General features: G+C 33.4%; 1 protein-coding gene across 1 annotated transcript in view; it reads right to left on the reverse strand.

Annotated features, from left to right (window-relative positions):
• Positions 1-20,998, reverse strand: part of CCSER1 (coiled-coil serine rich protein 1) — a 1,268,926-nt gene that overhangs the window by 987,888 nt on the left and 260,040 nt on the right. Inside the window, exon 4 of the mRNA XM_082837990.1 lies at positions 7,203-7,296. Coding sequence (XP_082694116.1) covers positions 7,203-7,296 — 94 coding nt within the window. The remainder of the gene's footprint in view (positions 1-7,202; positions 7,297-20,998) is intronic.

A 20,998-nucleotide genomic window follows, 5' to 3' on the forward strand; every position in this document is an offset into this window, starting at 1 on the left:
CTGGCGTTATTCAAGCAATTGTGTGGAGATGTCACCACGTAATTGTACAAGGCCATGAAATTCTATATTGAGACACATATTTTCTTTCTAATTGCTCCAGAAAAACTATGCTGAATGAAAGAAATCTTTTCCTTTGACTGTATCCTCTAATGATCTTAGGCCTTTGACTGCCCTTTTGCACAGAAGAGAGTTTATAACAGTATGAAATGCTACAGTAGCAGGTCACAAGTAAATTCTATGACTTCATTAAAATTGTCATTTAATATTAAATTAGGTCAGAATGTGTAAACATTTTTCAGCTATAGTTATTAGACCTTAAAAATGGTTTCATCTAAAAGCCTTCTTTGTAGCTGAAGCAATTCTCTTGAAGTACATTCTACTACAAACTATTGTGTGATATTGACCAAAGCCATTAAAACTCTGAATATTCATGGAGAGCAGAAGCAGGAGAGGCTCCACTTCATAATATCTGAAATTCTCTTTCAGTTAGGGCCTTTCTTCTGTCATTTAAAGATGCCATTTAATATCATGAACCAAACACCGAAAACAATGCACCCAGGTGAACATCATATTGAAAACCGGTAAGTTTGAAATTTAAAAAAATGGAATTGAAAGCGAAGTATCAAATTAATGAATTATTGGTCAATCAATAAATTTATCTGCCAAAACCAAGAAATAAACAAAAACCATTAAAATTTTGATCTATCCTGAAAATAGATGTTACAGCCAATTGTACAGTCCTGAGTTTAAGTAATATCATGATCCCTAATACCCTACCAGTAGGCCATAAATAAATTACTGAATTTTCAAGAATGATAATTAGTAAACCTTCTCACAGCTCTCCTTTTGTTTATTCAGTCATTTGCAAGAATTTGGGGGAAGGAATATGGGGAGAAATATAAAAATTATATAAAAAGTATTTTAATAAAATATACTCCAATTTTGCAATCTAGAATCCTTAGGAAATGATACTTTCTGGATAAAATTTATGAAGAACTAAGAAACTGTTTCCTCTTAACATATTAAAGAGTTAAATAAAAACAGTTCAGATAGATATATTTCCTAAGTGAATTTTATAGCTTACCATCTTATCAGAGTATGCAGACTATAATTTTTTCTCAATGATTCAAGGCTACAATAATTTTTAAATGTAATGGAATAATATACTGCAATACAGTAATGCCTCATGACCTGCTGATGCAGATGGCGATGTCTGTTCTTACATTTAATGACCCTATACTATTCTGCTTTATGACTTTGCCTACTTTTCAAAGCTTTTTTGCCTTTTCCTCTTGCTTTTTTGCTAGGTATTTATTTTTCACCACATTCAGCATGTCTGCTTAAAGCAACCCTTTCCCCTTTTCTAAGATGTAACTATGATTTTCAGTGGGCTTGGAAAATATATAAACAAATATATTAGATTTGTACTATGTAAAATCAGAAGCCGCAAGATCCAGAAAGATAGTGAAAAAACCGTCATTTAATGTTAAGATCCGGGTTAATATTGGCTATACGAACTTCAGTAAGTTTTTAACCATAGAGTATTTGCTTCCTCTACTGTAGTTGGGATATATTAACACCTGTCTCAGAGTGTTATCGTGATAATCTGATGAGATAACATATTTCAAGTCCCTTGTAAACTGTAAAGCTGAATACAAATGTATGACAGGGTCACTATCATTATTATCAGAACACGATTGCCATCTAATGGCTACCAAGCAGATAACAGGTACTCTAAGCCTTTCAAGGCAGAAAAGAGCAACAGCACCAGGGGGTGAAACCCAGGAAATGACTTTTGTCCCAATTTTGTCCTCACTATAGTGTTACTCAAACACTGTATTACAAAGGAACATTTTTCAGTTTTGTTATAACTGCTTTTTCTAGCAACTAAAGGTCATTGAGAGCTCTGTGAAAACATTAGGTAGGCACCAAGTCACCATGGTATAATTTAAACCCTACTTCTGCCACTTATTATCTCTGCAGTCCTGGACCAATAATAACACTCTCTGGATCTCCATTCCTTCATAATCAAAGCAAGAATAGTAATAATTTCTAGAGAATTGTTGTTAGGATTAAATGGGGTAATCCAGGGCTTCCCTGGTGGCGCAGTGGTTGAGAGTCCGCCTGCCGATGCAGGGGACACGGGTTCATGCCCCGGTCCGGGAAGATCCCACATGCCGCAGAGAGGCTGGGCCCGTGAGCCATGGCCGCTGAGCCTGCGCGTCCGGAACCTGTGCTCCGCGTGGGAGAGGCCACAGCAGTGAGAGGCCCGCGTACCGCAAAAAAAAAAAAAAAAAAAAAATTAGCTGAGGAATATGAACTATGGACAAGGAACTAGATTTTATTTTGGGATTAAGCAAGCTCCTCATAAAGCTCCTAGCTTTTGCTACACTGATGTGTTACCATTTAGAATTTCTTCTGCTGAACTGGTAACATAATGCTACCAGTTGCTGAGGAAACTATTGATATCAAATAATTTATACCTTATAAAGACATGTGAGCAAAGTATCTTTCAGTTCTTAGTAACAAGAATTCCTTTATTTAAAAAAGGGCATTGACTGATTGACTGAATGATTGATGGTATATATATATATATATATATATATTTTTTTTTTTTTTTTTTTTTGCGGTACGCGGGCCTCTCACTGCTGTGGCCTCTCCCGTTGCGGAGCACAGGCTCCGGACGCGCAGGTTCAGCGGCCATGGCTCACAGGCCTAGCCACTCCGCAGCATGTGGGATCTTCCCGGACTGGGACATGAACCCGTGTCCCCTGCATCGGCAGGCGGGCTCTCAACCACTGCGCCACCAGGGAAGCCCGATGGTATATATTTTTAATCATGCAATTGGTTCTGTTTCTTTCTTCACATATGCTAGTAGTATACTCCAAGTAACATGTTTGGGTCTCTGAGGTAATACTGGTATACATTTTGTGTGCCAAACTTATCTGTGGCTTCATTTTATTTTTCATATCCTTCTTTAATCATTACCTTATTTTCTTGAATGATTATTTTGTAAGATGCTTAAATTAATAGAAAAAAATCCTAATCACAAAAATGTAAAACTACATAAAGAAAACTAGGCAAAAATATATTTCTGGTATTTTTCCTTTGACAGATTATGTAGTTCATAACATGCATTTCAGGGTAAATAAAATTTTCAGGGCACCTGTTTGAGTCTTAGAGATACTAAATGCTAGTAAATCTTGTTAGTACTTTTATTTTTCAAAAGGCTGTTGAGGTATATCTAACCAACATCACTGCTAGTATCTTGCATGACTCCATCTGTGGCAAAAACACCACCATATCAACATGAATAAGACAGTAAAGAAAGATAAAAAGTGGGAAGGTCACTAATATACTTTTTAATTTATCAAGTTATAACTGATAGCATCTCATATTTTTTAATTAAAAAATAACTGGTCATATGTGCATTATAAATGATGCATTAAACAGAAAAACAGTAAATATAATAATTTACTACAGGGGAAATGGAATATCTGGTATTAAACAAATTGATAATCCTATGTTTAAACATGATGCATATTAACTGAACATAAAAAAATTTCCAGAAAAGTAATTTAAACATTAATTGAAGAAAACATAATAAAAGACATCTGGAAGGCTTATCCACAGGCTTTTTAATCTAAAATCTTAGCTTTTATATTAGAATTTAAAAGATAATATTAGATAATGCCAAGATCAGAGTAAGTTATTCAGAATAGTTGCTTTTATTTTTTCTCCTTAAGGCAAGTCTCCTTTCGGGAACTCATTTTGAATTCATACACCTTTTTCTCATTGAAATTGTCCTTTCTTGCTTTCATTAAAAAAAAAAAAAATGATAATATCCACTTACTGCACTTTAAAACAGATATTTTATTTATACTACTATTTATTCATACTACCTCTTTTTTAGGAAGGAAGTGTGCTAATTTAGGACTCCATAGATATATTTACATATTAAAAGGATTCATGAAACATTATTCATATTGTTCACTGCACTGGTCAACTTTTGAAAATCTAACTGAAAACTTATAATTCATTTTTAGATGAAAATACAGATAGCAAGAATCAAATAAGAAGAACATTAAAAGATGTCCACAGTAACATAAGTAGTAGAATTAAACGGTACCATTATTTTAGTGTTCAGACTTTTGAAAATGACTTTTATTTAAACCAGTATTTTAGAATGTTTAGTATTAATGAGCTTTTTACCAGTATCATTTATCAATAATAAGCTTCTTATATTCTGATAAGACCTTTAATTATGTTGCTTAAAAAAAAACAAATTGTATAAAACCAATTCAACCAAAAATTCTTATTTCTGAGCTAATGTACATAAACAGATATTTGTGGCTTTTTTCAAACCTCATAATGTGGCATCCAAAGTGAAACAGGTTTTCATTTTATTAAGTAACATTAAACAAACCCAAGTCACTTTAAGGACTATCTCACTTACTATAACTGTACTTCAGATATGCAAAGTAACATCATTTATCTTATGAACAATTTGGTTAACTCAGTTGATTCATAAGGTGCCCTAGTTCTGGTTTCAACCAAGTTATCTACACCTTGAGGCAGATTCAGGAGATTCATCATATTTGTTATATAATTTTTTAAAATAAACTAATAAAGTTCATTGCACTCATTATTTTATAAAAGAGAAATTAAAGTTTACAAATGTTCATTTTTGTTCCCAAGCAAATAAATTGAGCTAACTCTTTTATATTTTTAAGGCATTCTTTGCTCTTTATCATGGTTGCCTAACAAACACAGCTGAGATGTCTATGTTGTCTATAATTCTGCTTACTTATTACTTGGTTTTATTTTTATTGTGAAAATCTTTAAAAATACCTAAAATAGAGAAAACATTACAACTCATCAATGAAAGTTTCACCCCAAGCACCTATTTCCGAGCTTTGATAATTTTCAATAATTTACCAACATTGTTTCATCTATTCCCTCCTCCATACTGTTGGTAAAGCAAATCTCAGATACCATATTATTTCAACCACATGCGTCTCTATGAAGAGTTTTCCTCAAAGACAAAACCAAAGAAAAATATTTAGCACCCAACAAAATAAAAATAATTCTGTGATAATAATTCCATCACTACTCAAACTTCTCTGATAAACTCTGAAATATATTTGCATAGTGTTTTTATGTTTTGACACAAAGATGTCACATGGCATTTGCTCTTTTAATCTACAATACCCCTCCCCTTTTTAACATGCCATTTATTTGTTGAAGAAACCAGACCATTTACCCTGTAGAATGCCCCATACCTATGTTTGCTTGCTGGCAATCCCATCATTCCATTTAACATTCCCTCTCTCCTCACCCCAATATTTCCTGTAAAATCATTATTTAATCAAGAGACTAATAGATTTAAGTACTTGTGGGCAGGAGTGGTATTGCTGTGTACTTCTCTAGTCATTGCATTAAGAGGGACAAAATGTCTAGTTGTTACACTTGTAGTGAAGTTAGTGATCAGTGACTTTAGGTACTGCCTGCCTAATTCATCAATGCAAAGTTCTTCACCTTTACAATCATGCTATAGCACATATCGACACCATCATTATTCCTTTTAATGACTGCTTAGTGTACCATTGTATATTCAACCAATGTCCTATTGAAGGACATTTGAGGTTTTCCAATATACTTGTTTTTGCAAGTATTTTGCAATAAATCATTATTTGCATATATTAATTTGTATATTTCCAGTGTGTTAGGATTAAATTACTAGATGTTGGATAGCTGGATCTAAAGATAAATGTATGTATAGTTTTGCTAGATACTGACATATTTCCCACCAAAATGTATACATTGTCACCATGTGTGACTCTTTCAATATAAATACACATGAATGATGAAACTGTATAAGGTACCTGCATAAAAGTGAGAAAAATCTACATTTTTAAAAGAATATCTGTCAAATCAACTGCAGGAAGACTGTCTCAAGAAATGGTTATCCTAAATATACATTTAAGCAGAAAAAATTTTTATTTAGCTCCTTTTTGATATTAGCCTAAAATAAGAGTGTAAAAAAATACATACATTGTTATTTCCTTCTTTTGACAATTGTTACTATGACTTTATTTATAATATAAAAATACTGCATGAACAAAAATTCATCATAAAATATTACAGCTGGAAACAACCTCAGAGATTATGTCTAATTCCTAAAAGTTAAAAACATGGATAATAAATTCCAAGAGGTTGGTTTTCTTAAATGTATGCAGTATGACTCAAGATTTTAAAGCTTTAATGTTACTTCTACTTTAACTTGAAAATGACTAAGTTCAAGGTATTATTAGTAGTAAAAAATAAATAAATAAACACTTGCCTTTCTAGTCAAATATCTAAATTTGAGTGAACAATTAATTCCTATGTCCTACAAAAGGAATAATTTTGGTATTTGAAGATATTAAACTTTATGCCTTAATACAAATTTAAACTATTACAAATATAGTGGGCTCCCTTCTTCATTCATTCAGCAAGAACTTATTTATCTCACACTATAACCCTGTGTGTGTGTGTGTGTGTGTGTGTGTGTGTGTATGTGTTTATGAGTGTGTACTTGTGGTTGCTATTGGTAATTACTAATTTTGAGGTCAACCTTATCACATTAACATTAACCACCATAGTTATTACTGAGGTGGCTAAGATTTGAAAGAGTAAACTTGGTCCACCAAACTTTCATTTGGTTATATAAAATAAATGAAAAATGGGATTATAATTGTTGTCTCCCCCCTGCCAGAAAAGAAAATATTAACATTAACCACCATAGTTATTAACTGAGGTGGCTAAGATTTGAAAGAGTAAACTTGGTCCACCAAACTTTCATTTGGTTATATAAAATAAATGAAAAATAGGATTATAATTGTTGTCTCCCCCCTGCCAGAAAAGAAAATATTAACTTTATCATTAACTGTTTCTTTAGAATTTCCCTCTTTGAAAGAACTTTTGTTTTATAATTTTTTCTTATTTAATAATTATCTTCCAATCAAATTTATATTTTCATAATAGATTGTAAGATCACCAGAATAATGTGTCCAGGGTACCTAGCATGTGCCTTGCACACAGAATACAGAAACTGGGGATTGAAAAGACTGAATGCAGCCTAAACAATATTTAGCTTATCAACGAAAGCTAAATGACTTGGACCAGAGTTGTATGATATTGTGCATTTATTCAATATTTACCTGAAGGATGAAGATTCTGTTCCTCTAAAAATTCCAAATCAAGCATTAGATCATCTTCATCCAGTTCACAAGATCCCAAATTATTCAAAACATCCTGAAGAAAAAGCAAAATCAATAGTCAGAAACCAAAACTCTGAGAACCTCAGGAAATATCCACATGTAGATGCCATGAAGCGAAAAAGTACTCAAAATTACAAAGGAAATGCTGTAACTGAACCCCAGAAATTGTTTATTTTATGAGCTTTAAAATTATCAGCCCAATAAAAATTTCAATAATTATAAAAATTTTAACTCCCATTAAAAATGCACAAAGAGGTTTTTCAAATGTACAGAAGTCTGTGAACTAAAACTTTAGATTCTTTTTCTAATATTTATCTTTCCAATTTGTGTAACAGTCTTCTGACACATTTAATGAATTGTTTCTCAAACTTTGTATACAGTGCCAACCCTGAAATATAATTTAAACTATGCTTGGAAGGGAGGGGAAATCCAGTTACTGTTTCCCAATCATTTGCTTTAGATTAGGAGGAATGAATGGGAGAAATAAATATCAATTAGATTAAAATTTATTGATTTTCATAAAGTCATAAATATCAGAGCTAGATCATGTTACCCTTTCATTTTTTCTCAAGAGGGCAAATAGCACAGTAAACTAGAAGAGTATATTGAGAAATCTTGAGGGAAAACAGTGATGTGCAGAGGTAGAAATTCTTGAAGGAGGAATACAGTCCTGATTTGCATATCTGTATATAGATTGGTAGTGAATATGTTAAGAAAGCAAGAATTTACTCTTAGAAACTAGGATGGAAATAACAAAAGTACAAAAAATAGAACATCAAGAAAAACAACCTAAATGTTAAATGATACCACAACATTTCAGATTACTTTGTCCACTGATTTGAATGTTACCATAATTTATATCTAAAGAAGTAAATATTCATTACAGAAAGCCTAATGATGTTGTCAAATGGACACCTTAGTTCCTGGGATTGAAAGTAAGGATACTGCAACTTTTAAATAAACCACTCTCACTGTAAAAAATAGAATTAAACATTATTAAACTTTAGAAACACATGTTATCTGTGAATAGAGCACAGTAGTTTCAAAGGTGATAAATATTGCCAAATATAAGTGCTTTTTATCTGTCAATGAAAATTATAGGGAACGATTACTATAATGGATTGCATTGTATTACATTGTATCTGTATTAATTACAAGGGATCTAATAATTTAAACTATAAACAAAATCAACTGTTTCTTGGAAGTTCTATGATATAATGTGGCAGGGATAACCAGTGAGAATAAGTTGCTTATGTATATAGCAATAAAAAGATGTTATAAATATAGGCAACAAAAGATAGGCTGCCATTCTCAAAAATTCAAAACAGAATATTGAGACAACAAAAGAAATATAACTGAAGTTGATTGTGGAAAATTAAGAGTTTAGAAAAGGGAGATGTTATAAGGATACTAATATTATTAGGGTTTATTAAGCAGTATCCAAATAAGAGAATTTTAGTTAGGTAGTCAAGAATACGTTGGGGGCTTCCCTGGTGGCGCAGTGGTTGAGAGTCCGCCTGCCGATGCTGGGGACACGGGTTCGTGCCCCGTTCCGGGAAGATCCCACATGCCGCGGAGCGGCTGGGCCCGTGAGCCATGGCCGCTGAGCCTGCGCGTCCGGAGCCTGTGCTCCGCAACGGGAGAGGCCACAACAGTGAGAGGCCCGCGTACCGCAAAAAAACAAAAACAAAAAAAAAAAGAATACGTTGGTAAAAAAAATTGTTTAATGGTGAAAGTGTAGTCATTGATACAGCTCCAAATTAGCCTAAACAATTTTATACTTGTGTTTTGAATTTCATTGACCAATATTATGGTCTTAACTGTTTTCATCCAAAATTCATAAACTGAAGTCTTAACCCCCAGTACCTTGGAAGGTGATTATTTTTGAAGAGAGTATCCTTAAAGAAGAAGTTACAGTTAAATCAACTCACAAGTGTGGGCCCTAATCTAATATGACTGGTGTCCTTATAAGAAGAGGATATTAGAACAGACAATGCAGACAGAGGGACAACCGTGGGAGGACATAGGAAGAAGGCAGCCATCTGCAAGCCAAGGAAAGAGGCTTCAGGAGAAACTAAACTTGCCTACACTTTGATCTTAGACTTCCAGCCTCTAGAACCACAAGAAAATAAATTTCTGCTGTTTAAGCCATCCAGTTTGTGGTATTTTGTTATGGCAGCCCCAGCAAACTTACACAACGAACACCACTTAGAAAGCAATGAAGATCGGAACAAAGGAAGTAAATGAGTGCCTGGCATATGTTTTTGTAATTATGCCAAGTAAGGACATCTTCCTCAATGTAAGCTTCTACGTTTTGCATAGCGTTTCTCCCTTTCATTTGGAATCACCCCACTCAATCCACCTAGCTATAGAAGAAGATACCAGGTTCTTACACGAGCCAGACTTCCTGTCCTTGGTGGATGGTCCAAGATGAGCGTTTTAACCAAACTCGCTGATCACAGCCCTCTCAGAAAAATGAGAAAAATTTCTGTTTGGTGATAGATATTGCAATATGCACATCACAGGGGCCTTGGATTTCATTGCATGGTTAAGACCAGAGTAAGTCTACTGGAAAAATGACAAGTGTCATAGTAGTAGACCTTCTGGTTCCTGATTCCAGCAGTTCCTGAGGTCCAGCAGCATACATGATCTTTTCAAGGTTGGATTGTTCAACCCTCTTTTGAATTTTGACAGTTAATATATCCATCCTCAGTTTGAAAATAAAGTTTAAAAAGATTTTATTTTTGTAACAAGGAAATACTTAAAAACTCTGTCACCATTATCCCAAACATTTAATTGAAGAAAGTAACACCAACGAAGTGAACACATTAAATCTGGAAAATTCATTACATTGTTTTGATTTTCTCATTTTGCAGGTGACCCTTGACATTCAGTCTAGCAGGAGCCCATCGACCACTGGTCTAGAGGAGGTGTTCTTCAATATACTTATCCTAAATGGCCTTGCTTTGATATCTTGCTTACAAAGCAACTTTCTTATTAATGGAGTGGAGTCTTTGAAGTTGGTGAAACATCATACAAAAAAGAGAGTAGATGCGCCAACGTGATGTTACAGAAGAAAAGTCAGTGTGAACTCACAGACCTAAAAGAAACATCTTTTCCAGATCTCTCCTTAAAAAAGACCAATAGCAGCAACAGTGCTTTTGCCCTCAGCCAGCACTTAGGGGAAGTCCATAAACTCATTACACAGTACCCACCAACAAAAAACAACCAGGGCTCCTTAATTATTAGGGAAAAAAAGAAGGAAAGAAAAACTACAGACTATTTCTGGAACATTCTTTTGTTGCCACAAAACAAGATTTGTCTAAAAAGAAGTTGGAGGAAGTTTTGAAAGGCTAAGAATGCAACCTAAATGGCTTCTCCCTGGCTAATTTCTGACATTATGAGCATCAAAACAAACAAACAGGGCTTCCCTGGTGACAGTGGTTGAGAGTTCCGCCTGCCGATGCAGGGGACACGGGTTGGTGCCCCGGTCCGGGAAGATCCCACATGCCGCGGAGCGACTGGGCCCGTGAGCCATGGCCGCTGAGGCCTGCGCGTCCGGAGCCTGTGCTCCGCAACGGGAGAGGCCACAACAGCGAGAGGCCCGCGTACCGCAAATAAAAAACACAAACACACACAAACAAACAAACAATAATCATTATGGCTAAATGAAACAATCTGAGTCTGTCAAAAACTAAGAGTTACTCAAACAGAAAAGTTAATGTGAAGGATATAAAGAGGCATTAATGATATACACACAAAAAACACAAACAGGCTAGAACATCTTCAAAGTCTATTGTTTTTAATAAATAGCTAAACATACGGGTATTTTTTCTAATCTTATGTATGTTTATAATATGAAGACATGCACTTTTTTTGATCTGTGCAAGGAAAGACTTGTAAGTAAAGTAGTAGCATCAAAAGTAGTTCTGTACCAGGGATAGAAAGGACTGATCAGCAATAATGGTCACACATAACCACCAAGTGGAAAAGGAGTCCAGCACTTAATTAATACTAATAGTTATACCTGTATCTAAAAGGGCACAACTGTGTGCTTCAGACATTTGATAAATTAATGGAATATCTAGAAGTGATAACTAACAATAGTCTCTCATCCTCTGGTAGATAAAAACCTAGGTAGCTCTGTATAATAAAGATAGAATAATGAAAGTCCATGGGTTTCTAATAACATTAATATACCAGGCATATATATCATAATAACAGGAAAACTGTTTATATAACAACTGCAGTTGAAACTTTAAAAGCAAATAATTTGGGGAGGGAGCACCAATACTGCACAAAATTAAAAGCTGGGCTTGAATTTAAAAAATAAATAAAGGCATAAGGACACAGAATGTAAAGTTCTTGAGTCTGAATCGTCTCTGAATGTATAGCAAATTCCAATGACTACACAAAAAATTATCTAGTCAACAACCCGGAAAGTGCAAATTTAAGAGAAGACTTTCTTTTTCTTTTAAGTCTAGTATAATAAGTAAGTCCTAGGGAAGTGCAAAAATAGACTCAAGTATTTCTGAAACCCCAGTGAAAGATGAAAAGTTTCACATTAGCAAAGAGAACGAAGGCAAATGGTAAAAGGAAATGTAAATTCCTAGCGTGAGCACATTTGTAACCAGTTTTAGGGTAAGCATATTGATTTGCTCTTGAATCATTGTAAAATGCATAATTTTCTTCTTTAAAAGTGGCTAAAACATTTAAGATAAATTGATATGTTAGGCTTGGTGTTGTAATGAAACACCGAGAAGAATTTTATTATATAATATCTAAACCAATGCTTAAAGGCCATGGAAAATTTAATTTAATACATATTCTAATTTATTTTTATGTAAGATTTATGTGGGTATTATGAGAAGAGTTGATTATTTAATTGTAAGGAAATACTAATTTTTTACTAATTCATAATATTAATAAATTGGATATTAAATGAAGCACAATTATTACTAAGTATTCCCTAAGCAGACATTTAAAAATCTATCAAGAATACTAATTAGTCATGAAATCTCCCAAATGACTTTAAGCCATTAAGAGTAAACTAAGTAGTTATTAATGAATTAATTCAAAGATCAATTTTCTAAACTCTGGGGATTTAACAATGAACCTAACAGGCATGTTTTCTTTACTCATAGAACTTAAAGATAACTGTATTCTAGTAAAGAAATACCAATCTCTTTTATAAATAAAGTAGGTACCATTATTTATAAATCAGTCTCTTGTGTTTCATTACTGTGAATTAGTTCTCCAGAATTTGGCTGCTACTGGCTGAAAGAATAAAGTTGAACTTCTGAAGCTACAGAGTTGAAAAGACAAGCTCTGATCACTCTATTAATATGTAACCACCCCATAACCCTTTAGCCTTGTCTTTTTATTGCAATAAATATAATCATTATGATCCTGTGAAAAATATACGAAGCTGGGACATGTTACTACATAGGAAGTGTTGCTTATAGAAGAAATAATTCCATCAAAGGAAATTACTGAATTATTAAAACATTCGCTAATTGTGGTATTATAAAGATGTTACTAATTGCATTTCTATGCTGTTATATTTTAGTCAAAGCACTTCCCAAGTAGCCTTAAAATATCTAAAAGGCAAGATATGAGAGGCTCTAGACCTCAATACTTGTTTATGTAATTTTTAATGACACAGCAGAACTGCTCTGATCATTATTTAGTCTAAAAGTGAAGAGAGAATTATTCAAGTTAATAAGAGATAGTTAATCCAGTTTAAATTTTCTAGTCATTCTCCATTATGATCAGGTGCTGCTAGGATATGTGCTTCATTCTCTACTAATCTAATCATAGGAGTTTCCACAGATTGACTAAAAAGAAAATGTCATTTTATTATTGAAAACATATGATGTAGCTACTGTAGAGGACCCTCAGTAAAACTTTCCTGTCTAAAATACATTCTGAGACTGGCTTTACAATTAATTACAATGGCTTTTTTTAATTGGTAAAAAAAGATAAAGTCAAGTAACTTGGTATACATCTTTAAATAATTCGTATTATCCCAGAAAGATAATTATATGAATTGTAAAAAATGAGAGACATAAAGGGACAAGGTACAGAAATCATCCAAAGCAGACATCTGAATAGGCTGGGTACATACATTTTGATAAAAGTTGAGTTGTTCACACCCGTATATGCAGTGGGAAAGAGGATAATACACCAATACATGCATATACTTTTAATGATATGATTTCACTGCTATTTTTTGGAAAGAGAAATTAAAATGACAATACTTCGTAATTACTGCTCTGAGGAGTTATTTGGTTTTGATTTCCTGACTGGATAAATAAAGCATATAAAATCACTACAATAGAGTTACCTTCACCCTTCGACATGGTAGACACAAAGTATTTCCAGACACAGCTTGCTCTTTGCTAAGTACTGATTAACCTTATGGATCTGCATACATCAAAATACACTTTTAATACATATTTTCAAAAATTTGTCTTCATTCTTTCAGTCCTTACTCATAAGGCTTCCCATAACAAGTCCAAACACATACACAATGCATATTTTGTTTTGATTATGCATATTTTTTCATATTTAAATGTAAAAAAAATAGCAAAATGAGATTCCTAAAGCTATGCCCGGAGCTGCTAACTCTACTCTTTACACTAATAAAAGGTAAATGATTTTATGTTATTCAAATAGTACAATACTAAAATACTAAAACTTAAAAATCATGTTATAATATTTCAACTTTTTAGGAAAAGTTAACATTTATATGGATTCATATGTCCATAGATTTTATGTGGATTTTAAATCTATATCTGAATTCATACAAAATTTTAAAGTAAACTCTGAACATTTTCATTGTAATCTATTTAAGGGAATAAATTAAAAGTATTTTTTATTATTAAGTTATAAAAATAGAAAACTAGGGAGTATAAATATATAATTAGCAAACTCCATGATTCAAAATTAAAATGTATAATGATTATTAGTTTAAAAATGCATGTTTTTCTTCTCATCATTTAACATATGGAGAAAAAATAATGTCTCTTGGGATTCTACTTTCATGACAAAAGACAACCAACATTACAGATGCCGTCTCTTTGATTCTGCACTTGACTACATCAGTTTGTGTCACTGTCAATAAAGCAACACAAATAAATAATTATTATATAGCACTCAAGTCCAATGAAAGCAAGATCCATTCAATAAAATACCACAATTACATTGTGTGTAACTGGCTTGAGCTGAAAATGGTAATGTGGAAAAGAGTGCTATCACAATTAAAATATTTGGAATTCTAGTATTTTTGTGGGATAGGGAGGGTGGGAGGGAGATGCAACAGGGAAGAGATATGGGGATATAATATGGATAGCTGATTCACTTTGTTATAAAGCAGAAACTAACACAGTATTGTAAAGCAATTATACTCCAATAAAGATGTTAAATATATATATATATATATATATATATATATATAAGAGTGAGATCATTATTTCTACCCTTCATCCTTCTTTGTGTACCAGGGGAACTGAGCATTCCACAGTTAAGAAGCGTACTTCATTATATTCTTATTGGTGTACCTGTCAACTTTTTGCCAAGAACCATTCCAATTCTTCAACTTTCACTTATAATTCTTTCTACATACTACTCTGAGATTACTCTCATTGAAGTAGTCAATAATTTGTATATATTCCCTCATTGCCTAACACATGAAAAGATGACAATGGTGTATGTCTAAGAACAAACACTAACTCTATTGTCATTCAAAACCCAACAATCTGATCTGTATCTATCTCTACCAAATTGCTTCCTGAAAACTTATTATTAAAAACAAACATATTTATTGATTGTTTCCTGGAAATGCCATTTGCATTTCTTTCATTGCACTGAGTCTGTCCACTTGCCCCAAATACCTAAAGAGCAAACACAAAGTAACATACTTATACTTTATTATATCACAGGCTTTTTTTTTTTACAACATTACCTATAACAGGTGCTAAAAAAATGTTTTTTGATAATAGGAAAGTTTAAAAGCCTTTCCCTTAAAAACTCCCTTTATGTACAATATATGCTGGTTTTCACAGAACATAAGACCCCCATAAGACTCGGTGCTACGTATGAGCAGAGTTCTTGTGTTTTCAGAATCTCTAGTGCTGTGCTGTATCATTATAGTATATGGAAAATAATATCTCATTTACCTAATAATATCTTACTTACGATATTATAATAATATCTCAATTATCTGGGAATGAGATGTCTTATTGCCAAACTCTTTTGATGACAAAAAATACTGTCCTTTTTAGAACATCAATTTTTTAAAACTATCAGATGTTTTGGGGAAAATTTGTTATCCAGAAAAAGTATTCATGTGTAGTACAGAGGGAATGTTTAAGAACTTAATTGCTACCTCTACACCAGTTTAGTTGTCTAAGATTGCCGAGGTGTGCTTTTTTTGTTGTTGTTAAAGCTGTCATTTTAGCCTCAGTGGAAGTGCTTACTTTTCACCATTATTACTGTATATGGCTCTGAGAATTTTATGAATCTTCCATCACTATTCTAGCCAATATACAATGAATTGGAATTTGCCAAAGAAAACCTAATATGTAAGCTTGTTAAACCAGTGACCAGAAAGTGTACCATAAATACCATTCAGATCAGGATAGCTACTCTAGTGAAAAATGCGTATTTTTAGGCACAGATAGATCTCATATAATTAAGCCTTAAGTTTTATTCTAGCTTTATATTTGTATATCAGATATTATGAAATTGATGAATGTTTTACTGATATAAAATTTAAAAATTGTCACAATTTTATTTCTAAAATAGGTATCAAATATATCCAGTGATACTTATCATGCCAACCTTGTGTTAAATAATATAGCATAGTGGGAAATTCAAAAGATTGGGACTGATAAATCTGATTTCTAACCCTAACCCAGCCACCAAACCAAGTCTGTGAACTGAAGCAAATCATAACCTCCCTGATACCCTTCCATGAAATAAAATATTAGAACAGCTATTCTCTGTAATTCCATTCATATCTAAAATCTTCAAATCTATAAGACAATTATGAGCTTCTTTCCTCTAATGGTATATACCCAGAGTTAGCCAAACTGCAAAGTCTAAGGGAACAGTCCTCCAAACTTCCCTGACTTCTGACGCCAATAGCAAGTTTGGAGTGTTCACAAAAACACCCTCAAGTACAATCATTCACTGGAAGGACTCACAGAACTCACTGAAAGCTCTACTCATCATTATAATTTACCACAGGTAAAGGGTACAGGTCAAAAATCAGCCAAAGGAAGACAGAGTCTGGGAGGGTTCCAAATGCAAAGCTTCCCTTGTACACATGATGTATTACTCTCCCAGCACTGACATGTGACAACACAAGCAGAGTACTGCCAACAAGGCAAGCCCATTGAAGCTTTAGTGTCCAGAGATTTTTACTCGACTTCATTACATAGGTATGATCGATTGACTGATTCATTGCCTACATGGTTGCTCTCAGCCTCGTCTGACAATAAATGACCTGAAGCTTTTACTGTAAATCATATGCTTCTTTTTCTGATGTGGGCTGCCCCACCCTGATATTTTCTGATGTGTCCAGCTCCACTCTAAGATCCAGTGTGGTCACCCCTGGACTCTAAACAAAGATACTCCTATCAGGTATGACATAAATTATCTCTCAGAACCTGAGGGCAAAGGTCAGACCTCGTTTTGGGCAAAGAGCAGTTCACTACACATATACTGTTTATATAGACGACGCATGGCTCATGATCTAATTTGGTTTCAAATTATTATGTTAGATTCCAGAGCAATATCTACAGGCGGAAAGTATCGTGAGTTGTGTTTTTTTTAATCAATGTTTATTTTTTAATAATACATAAACAAGGAATTGACTAAGATCATACATACTGAAATGGTGTATATATTGCCTATGTTAAAGATTTATTGGATATTTTCTATACCTTTTCCCTCAATTTTCCATATTGGGCTCTAATTCTGGTAACAAAAAGTAATTTATTCCCTTATTCAACAATATTTATTGACGGCTTACCAACTGCAGGGAAAGTACTAAATTAAGAATAATGACCGAAAGAGAGAAGTTTCCGATCTAGACAATAAATATACAAATGAGGGCTTCCCTGGTGGCGCAGTGGTTGAGAGTCCGCCTGCCGATGCAGGGGACACGGGTTTGTGCCCCAGTCCGGGAAGATCCCACTTGCCGCGGAGTGGCTGGGCCCGTGAGCCATGGCCGCTGAGCCAGCGCGTCCGGAGCCTGTGCTCCGCAACGGGAGAGGCCACAGCGGTGAGAGGCCCGCATACCGCAAAAAAAAAAAAAAAAAAAAAAAAAAAAAAAAAAAAAAAACCAAGGTAATTTCAGCTAATTATATACGGTATTTTTAAAAATATCAACATAATATTTACTGGTTGTAGGAGGCAGCTACTCTACATGAGAAGGGCAGGGAAGGCCTTTCTAAAGGTGTCATAAGGGCTGAGGAATGAATTATAAGCCGCTATATGAAAACTGGAAGGAAAAAATATTCTCAACAAAGGACAAAATATAGGCAAATCATCTACAATGGATGTGAGACTGATATGTGAGTGGGCAGAGAGAAGGCTGGAATGGTTGGAGCATAGAGGTGAGGTGCATGGTACAAGAGGTTAGAGGTATGGGGTCTAGATCATTTGATTATAACTTTGAGGCAGGAAAGGAATTTAGAAATCACTGGAAAGTGACATGCTTAAATACACATTTTAGGAAAATCATCCTAACCACTCTGCTGAGAATTCACTGTAAAAAAAAAAAAAAAAAAAAAAATTTCTAATGGATCCTAACAGCCAGAAAGGCAAGCATTGTTTTACAGATGAAAAACCCGAGGGTGAGAAAAATTAAATAACTTGACCATGACACAAAAAGTGGCAGAACTAAGATCTAAGATTTAAACATATATTTACCTGAAGAACAGTGAGAGGCCCGCATACCGCAAAAAAAAAAAAAAAAAGTTTCTCCATAAAGCTTCCCTTCACATGACGTGTGTGCACGCATGCACGCACGTGCCAGATTCTAGAGATATTGAAGGAAATCCTTAAATATCAAGACCTTTTTTTTTTTTTTTTTTTGCAGTACTTGGGCCTCTCCCTGCTGTGGCCTCTCCCGTTGCGGAGCACAGGCTCCGGACGTGCAGGCTCAGCGGGCATGGCTCAAGGGCCCAGCCGCTCCACAGCATGTGGGATCTTCCCGGATTGGGGCACAAACCCGTGTCCCCTGCATCGGCAGGCGGACTCTCAACCACTGCGCCACCAGGGAAGCCTCCAAGACCTATTTTTTTTTAAGGTTACTAGCATTTTACTAGATGTTTGATCATAAATGAGTGTGTATAGTTTTGAAAACGAGCTCTAGACGAGTTTCCTTAAAACTTCTCAAACAGGTGTGCTCCCATTTTTGCTATATTCTATGGAATCTCAAACAAGTAAACTAAATTCTTTAGGCCATGATTCACTTTTCTGTAAAATGAAAGCAAATAATTCCTGATAATCTACTTTCCCTATCTGGAATTCTTTTCACATACAAATGATCCTTCACTATGTATGCTCTTTGATAATGTTAAAAAAAAGTCTTAACTTTTCAAATTTTCCTTGATATTTTCTTTCTTTTACGCAGTTGCAAGTTGAACCAAATTTCTTTTATTTATACTTCCATCAAGGTCCAACTAACATTCCATTCCCTTTAGGAAGACTTCCTCATCTTCATGTGGTTAACATTAATTTCTTCCCACGTGGTTTGTAATAGTTCTCTTATTTACATCATTTTGAAAGTAAATATGGTGCAATTATTCTCCCTTTGCCGTTCCTACAGTACTTGGCACAGTCCTGAGCATATCAATAATTTAACTCAATCAATAATTACTTATTGAGAATTTTCAGTATGTTAGGTACAATGCAAGTAACAAACTGTCTTGAATTTTGAACTTGTTGAATACAACAGTATAGTACACAAAATAGTGCATGTTCTGACTTATTGAGGAGAAAGCCATAGTTATTTAAATACTTTTTATATTTCATTTGTTAAGAGTATCACATTGGAACTATTTTGGGAAGCAGTATAATTCCGCTTACTGAATTATTTTCATATTAATGGACTTTGCATTAAGGGACAGAGAAATACAACAGCACAGGCAGACGTGGCACACCACAAGCAATTGTAGAGTACCTTTTTCTCCTTATAAAATTAGAACCTCCTAACTATTTGAAAGATTAAGTTTATGTTTTTATGTAATACAGTAAAAAAAATTATATTTTAACAACTAAAATAAAAGCAGTGTTACGTGATCTGAGAGAAAGAAAGACAAACATTTCAGCAATATTAATATAAGATCATAACCAGTTAGAAGTGTTTTGTCACCAAATTTCTTTAGTGCTTAAATACCTACAGTGATCTATAAAGCTATATAGTCCCATTTCCTAGTCTCTGAAAAATTAGTTTAAAAAACACAATATTGACAAATACTCTATAATAAAAACATATAGTCACAAAATAAATATATTCATAAATATCAAATACATGTCAATATTAATTTCACCTAAAATATAGAGAACAAGAAAATATCACTAGGGTGTAAATCAGAAAAATATTTGTAGGTGGATGAGAGTCAAGCCAGAAAAGAATCAGCTCATTTCTTCAGTTTGGCATGTTTGCTAACTTATCTTTTGGATATAAAGGTTTTCAAATGAATTTATCTCTCTGGTTAGATCAATACAAAATTTAGAAAAATCTTTTTATTTTACCTAAATCACTTGCAAAATTAAAGACAAAATTGGAATATTTTATCCTGCTCAGCCATTCACATATCAGTTTGTACTGCATATAGCTGGACTATAAAGAAATTCCAAGTAAATAAAGTGCTTTACAATCAACAGAAATCTAATGCAGTATTCAAAATCCATGGATATAAACCAATCAATTCAACTTAATTAATGTATAAGTTAATGTAATTTATATTATAATGGCTAGAGGTATATAAATAATGATAAGGATTAAAGAAAAATAAGTTTAGAGAAACGTCAATTAAACAAATTAATTTTTAATGAAATTATAATTGCTTTACAATATTACTATAAACCTTTGTTTCCTCTGGCAACTCATTTTCCTTTCACTATTATGATTACAAATTCAGATTTATTTTTACAACTATTACTCTAAAATGCATTCACTAAGTAAATTTTCCCCTTCTTTTTTTTTTTCTTCATAACAACAACATCATTACATTTGTAAAATAAAATGACCATTATTACTTCCATGTATACTGTGATATACTCTGGGGTAAAAATATTAAAAAACAAAAAAACTCTTGGTGCAGTTACATCTTAATTTGTTTGCATTTTATAAAAACACACACCGATATACAATGTAAAGTAAACATGAAATCAGCCTTTGAATTTTTATGAAGCTGTTGTTTTCATCATTTTCCTATAAAATGGTACCATTGTTTCTAAAAGACTCATACTCAGTCTTGGAGAATAATGAAATTAAAAATCTTTTATATCTTAGAATGAATAACCCCAAGTTATTCAAGATGTTAAAATGAAGTCCTACCTGGTCATTCCCTTCTGCCCTAATTATCATTTTCTCACTTAAGCTGCATCATTTGTTTGCCCTAAGAAATATCATTTCTTTTTTGTTAACTGCTTTCTGAAACATTCAGAATACTTGCCAGAACTACCAGTACTTTTATTATAGTTCTGAGAATATC

Source organism: Leucopleurus acutus (assembly GCF_964270905.1).
Source record: "Leucopleurus acutus genome assembly, chromosome: 4".
In the NCBI taxonomy this organism is placed as follows: domain Eukaryota; kingdom Metazoa; phylum Chordata; class Mammalia; order Artiodactyla; family Delphinidae; genus Leucopleurus; species Leucopleurus acutus.